The sequence below is a fragment of the Monopterus albus genome, unplaced genomic scaffold (genome assembly GCF_001952655.1).
Source record: "Monopterus albus unplaced genomic scaffold, M_albus_1.0 scaffold303.1, whole genome shotgun sequence".
Taxonomy (NCBI): domain Eukaryota; kingdom Metazoa; phylum Chordata; class Actinopteri; order Synbranchiformes; family Synbranchidae; genus Monopterus; species Monopterus albus.
In genome coordinates, this window is record NW_018128183.1 from 28,300 (window position 1) to 43,297 (window position 14,998).

Here is a 14,998-nt window from a genome sequence, read left to right on the forward strand (position 1 = left end):
AGGATTACCTGTGTGAGAAAGTTTGTTGGTTGAAAAGGAATGTGAGAAACAGAAAGAGAAAAGAATGTGATTAAACCCATTTTAAAAACTTACAAGATATAGTGTTGATAATTTACAGCTACAGATTGTGACCTGGATGATTCCAGTGAAGCCGCTCAGATCATATGTTTGATTTGTTCTCCTTAATGGGACAACACACACCAGCAGGTCTGTCAATCAGAGGAAAGCACATATAAACACTGACAATGCTGTATAGAGTTTTTGGTTGTGTTCTTCTTTTGGTGCTTTTTAAATAGCAAATCACATAACTCAGTGCTGCATTACTGCCTTTTAATGTTATTTTGCTTCATTTATTTATGAGACTTTATGGTGGATGTTTATTGTGTGTAGACAGAAGGAGAAGCAAGGCTGAGAATGAGGGAAAGAAAGAGAAGACAGACAACATGTCAAAGCCCACAGTGAGGATTTCCCTGTTGACTATTCATGGGATAAAAACTGTACCTCAACCCCATTTTCTTAAAATGAAACAGTGAAACAGTGGCAACAGTGGCCTCTCCTGCTATAAGTGGTAATTGCAGAACCCTTGTGCATTTCATGCTGCTCATATCTGAAGAGAGAAGCTCTATTAGAAAGGAGACATTTTCAAGTGAGTTGAAAAGGATGCGCTTACAGTATTTACTACTGTGACATCCCTTGTTGTACATATAGCAGATCTGCTTACTGTGACTGAAAACATCTGCAGTTGTGTGCTAAAATGTAAAGTGCCAACAGTTAGCATTACTCACTAAAGCTCCAGTGACTGTGCGTGTAGCAGCAGGTAAGGGTGCCAACTCAACCCATGTGAATGGGCAGCATATGTGTAGTTATAAATTTATGTTCCAAATCATCTTCACACACTATGGAACAGCCAGAGGGCTGGTAGAACATACAGTAGCTTTGCTCCGTTGATAGCCAGCTAAGTTACAAGTTAGCAAGCTAATGCTGTGGCTGGCAATAGGTGCAGTTGTAATATTATAATAAAAATAAATTCAGTTATACTAGAATAAGAAGTAGTTTGCATAACTTATGCCCCTTTTCCACCCCTGGTGTCAGCTTAACTCAAGTCAACTCTACTTGCTTTATTTGTTTATTTCATCCACTGTGGGGATAGTACCTGGTTATTTTTAGTATCACCCTCATCGACGTTCCAAGCAAGCTGAGGAGATACCAATACAAAGCAAAGTCAAAGTCGAGTTGAGTCAGTACCAGGCAGTGGAAAAGGGGCTTTAGTGTTAGCTACAGTATGTCTCTGCTACAGGAAACCAACTGTAATGTTAGTTCCATTTGTAGCAGACACCCACCTAATGTTAATGAAATGTGGCCCCAAGCAGTAAAACCCATACAAAAGTGCTACTTCAACAAAATAGTTCATGCAGAAATAAATATTTGTAGTTACATAAAGTAGTTGCCATCTCTGACATCATGGTCGCACTCAAGCCATTAGAAATAGATTGTAGTAGGAGTTATGGTGTGTGGTATGCAATTCTTATTGCCCTCACATTCATTTATTTTTGTTCTTATTATATGAGAAAGAATGTACTTCTTGTACATGCAGTTATGTACTTTCACTTTAAGTCTCTGGGTGTGTGTTGATTGACTGACAGAGAGCCAGCACAGCTGGGAGATACAGCAGCTACTCTGCTGTCTCTGTGCTGTCGACTGGAGCACTACAAACTATAGGCTACGATCAGTGATGCAAGACATTTTGTTCCCTTTGTGCACGTGGCACTGGTTATGTACAGTTACAGTACATTATGGTATATAATAGGTTTGTTAACCAGTGTGTACTTTTTTATTGCTAATTTGTATTTTGCTAGTCACAGAACATTGCCTGCTGTATAACATGAAATTAAGTCATAAAAAACATTGAAACTGAGTGTTTCAGTGTTTCTTTGTTATTTTAAAGTGCTTACTTCAGACCCCACCACCCAACTTGCAATTCTCAGAAAATCATATGAAACATGATTCAGTAATTTTTTTTTTTTTGTCACACTATTTTAGTATAATAATGAAGGTTGAAGCACAAGTTATTTATTGTGGTGCATTCTAGTAAATCCATTACAAAGATTACATGACTTAAACAGTAACTGGCTAGAGTTGGCTGAAGATTTCCATGGTGCTCGTCTGCAACACGTGCTTAAAAGGTTTCACTGTTGCTTTTCACATGTGTGTTTATTGTTGTGTTGCAGTTAGATAAAATGGTGTAGTTGTTGTCAGGTGCATCATTTCATATTTTTCCCTCAGCATTGCTCTTGCAGCTTTCAGCTCTTGCAGCAGAACCAGGCTACTGTGTATGCCTTAAATATATCTTTTGATCTTTGTGGTCTGTATGTTTATACTTTAAAAACAATGTGGTCAAAGCTTTACAGTTGTTGATGCAGTAGAGTCTAGGCTTTACTGCCCAACACTCTTCTCACTTCAACCAATACTTCCTGAGTTGTGCTGTGACAAAAAGGCAGCTTAATGTTCTCAAACTAGTCAAGGCTAAAATGAAAAACAGATCCTCTCATAACTGTTTTAGAGATTGTGAGTCAGACCAAATGCAGTAGCAAACATTACTTATTAATTGTGGAGACATACAACAAGATGGAAGTGTGGCCACACAGAGCTGCTGCAGGGGTGCAACCTTGACAGCTAAAGAACATTTCCATATGCTGTTGAAATTACTTCATAAAAAGTTTGTTGTTGTTGTTGTTTTGAATGTCTATCCTCACATTCTGTCTTCTGTTACCTGTTATACACTCTCCCTTTTTAGTCTTACACATGTTATTTGAGCTTTAAATGGGGCATTTAAATGGGTCAAAGGTCAAAGTATTTATTTGTCATATGTACAGTTAGAAAACGTGTTTCCCTGTACAATGAAATTCTTATTTTGCCATTCACATGAATGCTACAAAATACAAGTGAAATATAAAGTAGATGAGCAATAACTCAGACTTCAGAATAAGAGTCTGTGGAACCAGAGAGAGATATCTGCTTTTTAATCTAATCTCTCCTTCACAATTACATATACTGTATATAATTGAATACTCTGATCGTGGTTTTATACTAAAACATGGAAAGGATATTTTTTACATGAAACCTTACCATTTGTTTCCTGTAGTCAGTTTGTCTTATGTTGACTAACTATGAAAAATAGGTCATAAATACTGTCAAGCAACAAAAACATTCTTTGGCATTCAGAAAAAAATTCAGGTCATTAGGTGGTGGACATATTTCCTCAGCACTTCTGCATTGTTAGACACAAAATGCCTTTTGTGTCTTATGTTTTATTTGCATTATCCATAAAATAGAAACATGACGGGAACATGTAGCTAGAATTAAAAAAACGTGGTTACAAAGAAGACAAAGTAAAGCCAGGCCCCTGTGTAACAACAGCCTTGTCATAAAGCTCCTCCTCCTCTCTTCTCTATATCTGCTGTGACAGCTTCAGCTCAGCTAAGTGAGCGATATGAATACCTGTTTATCATTACTTTATTATATGAAGTTAAAAGTGTGACTTTGCATTTTAGTATTCATCCTGTTAATAAATAAATAAATAATAAAAACATACATAGGACAAGGGAAAGAACAGAGGCGTTAGTGAAGTGACTGGAACAAACAACCAGCATCACAAATACAACCACATAAACATCCTGTGGGGAGGGCCGGGGGCTAAAACCACCTGTCTGAAGTCATTGTGAGAGGACTTGACCAGAACAGGAACTCAGAAGCGAGAAGTGTTTTTCTCTTTTCTTATTAGTCAGTTCACTGCATTACTCGAAAAACACATCACTGTCTTTATGTGAGAAGCAGCTTCAAAGTTGAGCAAAACATCCAGCCTTTACTACATAACTCAAAAACTTGATTTTTGTGTTTTCTGAGATGGGGCTGGGTGGCACACAAAAAATAATTTCTGACATTAAAAAGTTCAATTTGGTCTGATTTGATTAAGATGACAACAAAAGTTTTGATTTAAATCACCTCACTGAGTCACCTGGACCAAAGTCTTCTGCTGAAATACAGCAGCTGTGAACTGTTTGCGCAGTGACGGGAACTGTCGCTGTCATGGTACTGATGAAGATTTGGGGGCTTGAACAAAGGGTAGAGGGAGGCTTTTTATGTCGGTCGACTATAACAGTCTGTCTGTGGTGTGTTGTGAGCAAACTGGATACACCTCCCAGTGACTTTCTTTGAAATCTTTAAATACACTTCACCCTGTGTCTGTGGTGTTTCCGCTTTAAATACATCATCTTTCCACTCTTAGCTACCTGGCGGTCAGAGCCACATGTGAGTGATGTGTGATCACTAAAGTAAAGTGTGTTAGAGCATCATTATTCAGCACTTGGGATGTCTACTACAAGTGATCTACTGCCCCCTGTTGACCAAGAGCAGAAGTGCACTCTGAATAGAAACAATCAAGGTGTTACACAGAAGTTAAAGGGGCCCATCACTGAGCTGGAGAACTACTCAAAATTAACCCTGATGATGACATTAGTGTTGCATTAGAGGAAGTGTGGAAAAAGTGTAGTGTTTTTGGTGCTTAACTCATACGATGGATTAAAAGCTGTGATATTTGAGCCTCTGCTATTTGAATGTTGACCATTTCTCTTGTAAGTCCCCTGACATTGTGAAAGTGTGATAACTACAGTCAGAGATGTAGAAGAGGCTAAAATCACATCAAGTCAGCCCCGCCTGCGACCCTGTTGAGGAATAAGATAGATAATGGATGGATGGATGGACATGTATGTACAGTCATCAAAAACAGGAATAAATATGTCTTTTTAGATATGAAATAATCATAAAGGATAAAAAATATTAAAAACAATGCAGAGAATCTTGCATAGTAATAACATACTAAATAACCACACTAAATAAAAAAAGGTTTATTTTTCAGATTTTTTTTGTGCTATTTTTATTGTAAGAGTATGATTGCAGCTAAGAATATACAGGATTAAAGATGATCACACGCATTAAAAACAATTTGATGATGCATCGGTGGAGTTAGAAAGACAGCAACAGATGTAGATGTGATTAGACTAAACAGCAACAATCACTCCAGGTCTGACAGTCTAACTCCAGAGTAAACCATCTCCTCCTTTGTGCTCCTTGGTCTCCTGCTCGTGCTTTGCCTCTTTTTAAATTCCAGAGCAACGTACTGCAGAGAATCTGTTCCCTCATTCTATAGGAGACAAGAAAGCAAAATTATGGGATGTATCTTTATACAAAGAAATGTAACTCAAATTGGGAGAATTTTTATTTATTTATTTATTTATTTTAACCTACCTGACCATCAGTAGGGTCTGGAGCATTTGGCTGAGGATTCAACCCTTTAAAAAAATCAGATTTTATGGTCATTGTTTTCTAGTCATTTGTTGGTTGAGATCTCAGAAATAAGGTCAAAACTGGCTTTACAGTAGGCCGAGCTTTCCTACACATGGCTGTTTCATATAACAAGTCCAGCGAGGTTTGCGGTCAATCTACTATACAATTTTTCCACCAGTTTTAACGATTTTTTCCACTTTAACTTTAGTGGTCACCATCAAATTACCACACCAGACTGTGATATGAATATAATCTCGATGAACTGAAAAAAATCTTTCCACGACCTTCTGACTTACTCCAAACATAATAAGATATAATCTCTGGCTTTTTTGTAAAGTCGGGAGTCGTCAGTTTATTATCAATATACTGTATATTCCCAAATACTTAAAAATAGCAATAATTTCCACAGCCTAATTTGACAGTAGTAGAATGTTTATCAGAGCCTGTGTACTTTAAAATAAGCTCCTTAGTTTTAGCCACATTGATTAACAAAGTGTGGGTATTACACTGTTCTTCCACTTTATGAACCTGGGCCAGTAATCACAGTTACTGGTAATATGAAAAAGCCCAACAATAGTCATATCATCTGCATAATTTAACAATTTAACACTACTGTCCTTCATGTGCTTATCATTAATCTTAGTTAATTGTACCTCCACAGTGAAGATATGTTCTCCTGGACCTTTTGCAGAGGATGCAGATTAGGATGATGTTCGAGATAACAGACACATGCAGAGCTGCAACCACATAATTCAAGGAGCTGAAAGTGTCAGACTGTTCTCCTGTGATAACAAAAAAATTAAGTAAAAACTAGTGCAGACTAGTGAAGAAAGAGAAAGATATAGTGCCTTGAATTTTGTATGAGACAACCTTGCCAAGGATACAGACATTTGTTCTCTTTAAAAAGTGTAGATGTTTCATGGACATAAGTTTGATATTAGCCGTACACACACTACATAAATCACCAGACACAACTGAAAGGAGTTTTAAAAACATATGTTGCTCACCCTCAACATCGAGTCTTGTTCCTTTGCCAAACAATATTTGTCCACATGAAGCCACAGCACAGTGGTACACTCCAGCATCGGACAGCTTCACATTCCTCTTTGGTAAACTGTACACACAGCTCTTTTCAGGAGACCCATTGCTGGCGCTCTTCACACACTGACTGCTGCTGTGCACGTGCACGTACATGATTCCTAGGTGGGAGTTTTCCAAATCCTGTCTGAACCAGTAGACACTGTGTTCAATGTCACTGGTTCCAGTGTGCACTGTACAGTTCAGAGTGACAGAGCCGCCTGGCTGCACAGAGCTGGACACTGGCTGCTGGAGGAAAGACCTGCAATCAGACTCTGGAAAGTCCAGAAATAAGATGTTAAACATTGCCATTATGTGGAAACAGAGAAGAAAAATTGTAATGTTTCCAAAGTATAAAACATTACACTAATGACCTTTTATAACCAAAAATGTTCCATTGACAAATTCTATGCCTGTAATACTACTTTGTCCACAGTAGTACATGGCTGAATCTAGGTCCTGGACATCAGAAATGATCAGGTGATAGAAACCTGCTCCAATGTGGACTGAAAACCGTTTATCCTCTCGAAACTGGCTGTGGAAGTTGTTGGAATCATCTAAATGTTTGTAGAAAGAGGATACTTTCTGAGGCTGTTCCCCTGCAGCCTGCTTGTACCAAAACAAATATTTGGTACTGGAGGCATAGAAACAAGGTAAAGTCACATTGCTTCTAAGGTTAGCATAGAGCAGAGCACCATCTGAAAGATAAAGATAATTTAATCACCAGTGACACTATAAGATTTTGAATAATTATTTTTTTTAAACATGCAAAAAAGAAAAGCATAATCAGTGACTTACAGACTCTTAAGACAGGAAACAAGAGCAGGTAAAACTTGTGCATCCTTCACTCTCTGGTGACTTTTCCAGTGTGATGGTAGCAGTAAAGAGGTCAAAAAAACTGCACGTTCAGCAGAAAACAGGCTGTACTCTTTGTGACCCAGGCAGTGCAAAAGTGTGGCTGTCGGTACTGGTACGAAAGGAAGTGAGTTATAAGACCTTTCATAGTTAGATACCAATTGGCATAGTTACCTGATTTTGCATTAGGATGGAGCCTGAACAACAAGAGCCTGATATTATAAAAGATGTTATAATTTTCCATTGACCTTACATGTTTTCCTGTTGTTTTATCGTAATCAGGTCAGTCGTCTGTTCTTATTGGTATCAGGTCATGTACATACTGCTGTGGTGAGTGTGATTTTTGTAGTGGTTTTGTAAAAGGTCTGCAACCACCCCCCCCACCCCCATTCTGATGCCAAACAGCAACAAAAAAAAAACACGTGTGCAAAACAAGAACTGTAATAAAACCTTTAAAAACAAATCAAATGAACACTAGACAAATTTATTCACAAATAGTTTATGCTCTGACAGCCACTAGACCTAAACAGACTTCATGTGAAGACCTGACACTTAGACGTCTTGTCAGATTAGGCTGGTTTAACACTAAGAAGCTGTGTTCCTTTTTGGGTTTTGTGACTTCCTATTACTTTCCTATTACACCCATGAGGCTAGTGTTAGGTGCTCATACAGCACCATCACATAACAGAGGCCTGATCAGACCTACAAAAGACAGACAAGCAGGTAAGATATTTATTTGCTGCAAAGAGATGTTCTGCATGTTTGCACAAAGGGGTTTGAGCGAAGGGCTATTCTTCTGTCCTGAATACATAGTTCTTTTAGCAAGACACCGGACTTGTAAAAGTTAGATTAGCTATATTTGTGTCTCAGCTTGCATCACCAATAGACTAGAAACCATACTAACAGGTTCCTTATACAGAGAAAACAAGTGACAAGTATGTTTTTAATGTTATACTTATTTTAGATTTGTAACTAAACTCCCGTCCCCCAGTTTTCACTCCCAGTATTTACATTAGTGCATTTAAATGTTACATTGTTCTAATTTAAGCATTTAAATCTGCCACTAACAGGATAAGCCTGAGTTAATGCATTATGTTCACTTCCTAAAGATAATAGATAAATAAATATAATAGAGAACTAAACCAGGTCTGTTCCTAACATGTAAATATCTGTCCTCTGCATTTCAAACACTCAGTGAACACTGGTGAAATCATTTCGGTGATGATGTTTCACTGATTATTTGCTTTGGTACGATATTGAGTTTACTTGCCTGGTGGTAGTGTAGTTACACTCTTATAACACCTACTTACAACTTATAAACTTTTAGCACATTAATTTTAAAGGTAGTACAACAGATTAAACAAGCACGCACAGATACAGCTGAAAAACACCACACCCATGTTCTTGTCACTTCTGCTTTATTATTTGTTCTGTTTTAGCTAGAAGCAAGATGGTTTATTATGGATCTTAGAACCTGTATTTGTCAAGTCATAAACTAGATTATCAATACTTCTGTGATGAAATGAAACTTTATGAATTGTTACTGAGCTACATATCTTGATAGGTACAGTACATATACTGAAGGATAAAGCATGTACAAGCTCCTAGAGCCAAAACACCATGTGCCTACAAATTTTATTACGTAATTTGTAAGTTGATTAGTTTAGTTTCACATCTTCTATTCTCTGTTGTAGATCTCAGCAGTGTGAAGCTAAAGCCTAAGTGACAGGATCAAAAGGTTTGCTCTCTGAGATGGCGTTCTGTCCTTTCAACCAGACGGCAAATATCCCCAGTAACCCATCAAACCAAACAGCTGGGATGAGTTCTTTGAATTATTTTACCATTTCCCTCCATGGTTTGTTTTCTTCCATTGGTATCATTGAAAACCTCCTCATCCTCGGAGTAGTGGGTTTCCGTGTGCGCCACTCTGTCATCAGCATCTGGATCCTGAACCTTGCGGCCTCTGACCTGCTGGCCACTTCTTCTCTGCCCTTCTTCACTCTGTACATGGCACGTGGCAACACCTGGACATTGGGTACGACCTTTTGCCGCATCCATTCATCCATCTTCTTTCTCAACATGTTTGTCAGTGGCTTCCTGCTGGCAGCCATTTCCATGGACCGCTGCCTGGTGGTGCTGAGACCCATCTGGGCCCAGAACCACAGGAGCATCCAAATAGTGAGCAAGGTATGTGGCGTGATATGGGCCTTGGCTGTGGTCTGCACTATCCCCTTCTACATTTTCCGTGACACCTTAACCCAACCCAATGGCAAGGTTCTCTGTTACTACAATTATGCTCGACTCCTGTCTGGTGAGCAAAATGCTGAAACCCTGAAAGCCTTATGTAGGCATCGCAAGGTGGCCTTGGCCTTTATGAAGCTATTCCTAGCCTTCCTGATCCCGCTACTAATCATCATCCTCAGCTATGTTGCCGTGAATGCTAACTTGGCACGCAGAGGCTGTAGACGGCCTCTCCGTTTTGTTCGGCTCGTAATAGCCGTGGTGGTGAGCTTCATACTCTGCTGGGCTCCGTACCACTTTTTTATTGTCATGGAAGTGATGGCTTCCCTTGGTACTGTACAGACATTTGCAAGCAAGGCTCTCCCAGTCGCAGCGACCATTGGCTTCCTCAACAGTGTTCTGAACCCCATTCTGTATGTGTTCAGCTGCCCTGACCTGTGCAGTAAAATCAGACATTCTCTGGGTGCGGTGATGGAGAGCGTTCTGACTGAAGATCTGGCATACCTGGCCCGACGCCGCAGCACTGCTCGCTCCATCAGCACCACCGAGGTTGTGTTGAAGCAGAGGGATTCGATTTGAGCCTTGTGGTTCAACTAGAGCTCATCATATTTTTTTAGTAAGAAGCTTGGGTGCCTTCTGCTTTGGTTTCAATTTGCTGTTGATGTTGTTTACTGCTAATGCAAATGTGAAACCTGATCCATGTTTACCTCTTGTCCTTGGAGGATAATGTACAATCCAAAGCAACATCAGCCTTCCAGCAGCTCACTTGACATAAATTCTTCTGTTCCTGGTAGACTTTTAATTTGAAACACAGGTACACAAAATGTTCAGTATTAACTTTCACTGAGTCAGCATAGTAGAATCAGTTGGACACTGATGAAATTAATGGTGTCTAACTGCACATTATATATTTCAGTATATAGCCCTTATTAGCAATTTATCTTTATTTGCTTGTGCTGGCCATGCCTTCAGATATTAGGACCATTATTTGATATCAGATTTTATTTCTAGAATTTATGATATTTTAAATTGTCCAGCCTTTCTTCAACTAAGTGTTCGATGCAGAAATCAATAGTTCCATGGGCATTTGAGGGTTTAGTTAGAATTAACCTTTGGTTGTGTTTATATTGCAGTTTAACAACTGCTGTAACAGACAAAAATTAAAAATTCATATTTTGACTTAGATGATTGATTGATTGTGCATTTTGCGTTCACTGAACCAAACAACATCTCATATTGTTTGCTTTTGTCACTTTTATAAAGAGATTTTGAGCTTTAAGTCACATGCCTGAAAGTTTTTCATTTGATGTTATCAGCAGCTGTGGCACATTTAGCAAATACAGTGCATTCTTGATATTTTCATTGTAGCAGAAAATAGATGTCTTACATTATGTATTATACGCCAGTGTCCGTTACTGTGCTCCTTGCATGTAATGTCTGCCACTTTGATACTGCAAAGTGACATTTCTACACATTAAACAAAAAGCACCCTGGTGTTGCAGTGTCACTTCCCATGTATTTATAGAACCATCCTCACACCACACACTTGATGGCTCTCAATTCACACCAACAATGTTTTGAACATGACTGACAGCAAACAAGTGATTAAATATATCGCAATGTTTAATCATTGTAAACATAACAGTAAAAATAGTTTGTGAAATTTCCACAGTAGTTCATTTCCATGCAGTGGTCAGACACTTTAAAAACACATCCAAATCAATTCCAGGTTGTATTGAAGATGGTTGTACATCTGTTAGCTGAAGCCACAAGTGACTAGTGGTTGTAAAAAATGGCTTTTAAAAAATTTTAAATAATAAAGTTCTATGTATTTAGTGTTACTACATATTTACTTATACAGTATTGAGATTATTTTAAGCAGTAGTTCAAGTCAGTGCAGTTTGAAATCACTGTGCTACACATAAACATTTCTATTTTTCTCAATTTCTGAATTATACTTGCTGTAGATGATCTCAAGTGAGAAACTAAAACTGTACTAGTAGAACTCTTGAGATGACGAGTGGGAACTCTCTGAGGGGAGTCTGCTGAGAGCTGAAACTCATACTGCACATCAACGGTACACACGTATTTCCACTGGGTGCCACAGTTGCTTTGACTAAATAGTAGTCAATGTTAATTATTATGTCCACTTTCACTCTCCCTCTGGGTTTCTGGGTGAGCTCTGGTACTGGGGATTATCATTTTACTGGTGTTTTACCCCCTTCCTAAACAGGGCAGGGACCTTTGCAGTTCTAGGCGGGCATCAGTGCATAGGAAGATGTAGAAGAGAGGATCCAGCAGGGTGTTGAGGCTGGTCAGACCATAGCACAGGCGATAAATGAGGAAAATGGAGCACTCCAGTCCACATGGATCATCTGTCAGCAGCAAGGACACAAACCTGTATCCACCTACAAGGTGGTAGGGCCCAAATACTGCAATAAAGTTGATGGTTATCACAACCAGGATGGCTACAATTTTGTGTCGCTCATGGTCAGAGAGGGAGGAAGATCGTTTAAGTGTCACCCCGATGTGGGTTGAGGTATAGCTGAGGAAGGAAGCAGACATACAAGTGATAGCTAAGCCTTTTCATCAGAATATATAGGCTACAAAATGGTCTAATGTCCAATAAGGAGAAAAGCTGAGGCTTCCTTGTTAAATCTACAATATACCCATCAAAAAGGAGCCTACCATGACAAGGGTTTCCCTGATGTTTTGTACTTTCATTTCATGTTTGCAGATTTAGTTTATGTTCCATTTGGCCAACAGTTGTTATCATGTTATTTCAACTAGTTTGCTTCTCTTTTGCTGTTCCGCAACTCATTTGACAACACAGCCTTTACACGAACAGATCCACAGACCCAGTATTGCATATTGGATGCAACAGGAGTATCCTGAGTGGAATTTTGGAGTTACTCACCCTAATATAGCACATGGCAGCAGGAAGCCCAATGCCACAGTGATGATCTTGAAGTGGGCGTATCTGAGGCTGACAGGGTACTGCTCCAGACAAAGTAGTCTGTCAGAGTCGAACACTGATGGCAGCAGCCCGCTCAAGCAGAACAGGAAGGTGAGGGTCCAGACCGCTACACCTGAAATCGCTGCCACCCTGACAGTCCGCACCCTGCGGCTGCTCAGTGGGTACACAATGGCCAGGCAGCGGTCCAGTGCTATCAGGCACAAGAACATGACACTTGCGTAGACATTTACATAAAACACATAGCCAACCAGCTCGCAGGCCAGTTGGCCATAGGGCCAACGATGTGCACCCTGCAGGTAAAGAATCCACAGTGGCAGGGTTAGCAGCTGGAGGAGATCTGACAGAAGCAGGTTGAGGATGTAGACCAGCTGGCAGCTTCCCCCACCTGAGCGACCCAAATGGTACAGTCCCCAGAGAGACAACAGGTTGCTAGGGAGACCCAGAGAGAAGATCAGGCTGTAGATGCAGGTCAGGCCAAATGTGTCCGTGTCCAAGGGGAGGTTGCAGCTATCATTGGACATGTCTGTGTGAGACACCTGACCATAGAAAATTAGAAGTCACCTCACTCCGACATGGACAAACACGTGCAGGATGATGTGCTGGTTCAAAAATGCCGATTCATTCAGCTGATACAAAGGAAAAGACAAAAATACTTAGCTGTTATCACTTTGACTCATCTATTTGTGATTTGTCCATAATATTCATAAATGTTTTCCCTTGTGGAAAAGGTCAGGCTCAGATTTTGTGCTGTTGGTTGTCCACTTTTCAAGGCATCCAGGGCAAATCAGGGGAAACAAACACCTGCAAAGCAAACAGCATGGCATTCTCAGATGGTTTATAATCAGCAGCTGCATTATGATTTAAATTGTGTAACACAATTTACTCACTCACCTTCCAATGCTGCAAGCAAAATGATCCACTAAAATGAGTTGCTCGCTCTGCAGCTTGTGACCTGAACTCAAAAAATGTTGGGTACATGGTGTTTTGACCAAGCCTAGTCTATTCTGTAATAGTTTCCTCCACAGGAAACCTACTTCTTCAGCTTGAAAGGCAACATCCTGAGGCAGGAGAATGACTTTCTGCTCCAGAACAAAAGCATACAGTCTTTCTTTCTTTGTGCCTCCCTCTCTCCTGTAGTAGACAGGATAATTAAAGTGGGTGGGCGCTGTCAACCAATGCCCTTTAGATGGTCTGTTTCTGGCTATGTGCCAAAAAACAGATTAACCCTTCTGTAATATGCTCTCTTTAAACATGCTGTTCAATGCATTAGTATACTGCTTCAGCTGCAATATGTAAGTATGCAGGAATTTTATTTAGCAGCTTTAGGTTTGTTTTTCACCTTCAACAGATGCAGGTCCCCACCATGTAAATCATGGTTAATGTTAGGGTAAGTTTTCAGGAACTAAATGTAAAAGGTATTTGTGTGTTAGTGTATGAGGGACTGGGGTTAAGCATGTAGTGGTTGCCTATAGACTTAGTCTCCAGAGAATGAAGGTCAGTGCACTGTTCTTCTAGTGTAAGTGACCTAACAAGAATCTGTGTGCATATGTGTGTGGACATATCTGATTGGCAGGAGAGAGTTGATTGACTGAGGAAATATAGAGAGCATATAAATAACATTGTGGAACAGAGCACTTTTTGCAGTAAAGTAAAATAACATAAAACATTTTCACTTTCAAAACTGATTCATTTAATGCAGTTTAGACACTGAATGTGTTAAATTTATTAGTGGTGAACTTTTGCAGGCACCACTGAGGAAATAAATCACAACTGAAATTGTTTGGGTAAAGAATGGATATGTTAAGACAATGGCTGCTGAGCAGGGTTTATACTGCATGGTTTCAAAGGGAAGCGGGCCTAATCACTCACTGTGGCAACCTTCTCTCACAAAGAGGAAATTCAGTAAACTACTGTCTTTTTCTCTCTAACATATTGGTCTTGTCATGCAAAAACACACACACACACAAAAAAAACAAAATTCAATTCGACTTAGTTCCTGCAATATAAAGCAGAACTACAGTCATAGAAACCAGCTTAGAAAAGCTGTTTTCATGACTAGGGAGCGTGAACAGAAGAATATATCTAAGGTTTGAGGATGATAGTTTGATATTCAAACAGATTACAGTATATCTTTTAAAGTACTTTATGTAGTTTGAGGAAAATCTTTTCCAAAACTCCCTGAAGATTTCAGGCAAAACATTTCTATTATAAGATTGTCTGAATCTAAAATAAACATTTGACCAAACAGTAATTTATACACTACTGTAATTAAGATGTTTATTGTTTCAAAAGTTTCAAATATGAGACAGAAATGTGTCTAAACTGTTAAACTCTAACAAATATCTGATCAAACATATTTGTGGGTGCATCCCCCAGAAGAACGCTGAGCGGTTACTCGGCCTTCATCTTTCTCCTGGAGCTCCGACAGCAGAGAAACCTGCAGACTAAGACTGAAGCCCAGACAAAGGCTCCAACGAGGGCCATGATTAAAGCAGCCACATCCAC

General features: G+C 39.4%; 3 protein-coding genes across 4 annotated transcripts; 1 reads left to right on the forward strand and 2 right to left on the reverse strand.

The window, feature by feature from the left end:
• Nucleotides 1-5,071: 5,071 nt before the first annotated feature.
• LOC109973736 (uncharacterized) lies at nucleotides 5,072-7,261 on the reverse strand. The gene is made up of 6 exons (XM_020623528.1): nucleotides 7,219-7,261; nucleotides 6,795-7,118; nucleotides 6,351-6,695; nucleotides 5,997-6,125; nucleotides 5,305-5,348; nucleotides 5,072-5,200 (listed from the first exon to the last, which is right to left on the reverse strand). The coding sequence occupies exons 1-6, from the start codon at nucleotides 7,259-7,261 to the stop codon at nucleotides 5,072-5,074; spliced, it is 1,014 nt and encodes a 337-aa protein (XP_020479184.1).
• Nucleotides 7,262-7,893: 632 nt separating this feature from the next.
• Nucleotides 7,894-11,001, forward strand: LOC109973734 (prostaglandin D2 receptor 2). Of its 2 annotated transcripts, XM_020623525.1 has the most exons (3): nucleotides 7,894-7,998; nucleotides 8,970-10,132; nucleotides 10,239-11,001. In XM_020623525.1, exon 2 carries the CDS (start codon nucleotides 9,028-9,030, stop codon nucleotides 10,093-10,095), a length of 1,068 nt encoding a protein of 355 aa, XP_020479181.1. In that variant the 5' UTR covers nucleotides 7,894-7,998; nucleotides 8,970-9,027; the 3' UTR covers nucleotides 10,096-10,132; nucleotides 10,239-11,001. The 2 variants fall into 2 exon arrangements, with proteins under 2 accessions (XP_020479181.1, XP_020479180.1); XM_020623524.1 differs by having other exon boundaries at nucleotides 8,970-11,001.
• A 189-nt stretch (nucleotides 11,002-11,190) lies between these two features.
• LOC109973735 (probable G-protein coupled receptor 132) lies at nucleotides 11,191-13,442 on the reverse strand. The gene is made up of 3 exons (XM_020623527.1): nucleotides 13,385-13,442; nucleotides 12,434-13,294; nucleotides 11,191-12,061 (listed from the first exon to the last, which is right to left on the reverse strand). The coding sequence occupies exons 2-3, from the start codon at nucleotides 13,012-13,014 to the stop codon at nucleotides 11,731-11,733; spliced, it is 912 nt and encodes a 303-aa protein (XP_020479183.1). The 5' UTR covers nucleotides 13,015-13,294; nucleotides 13,385-13,442; the 3' UTR covers nucleotides 11,191-11,730.
• Nucleotides 13,443-14,998: the final 1,556 nt, after the last annotated feature.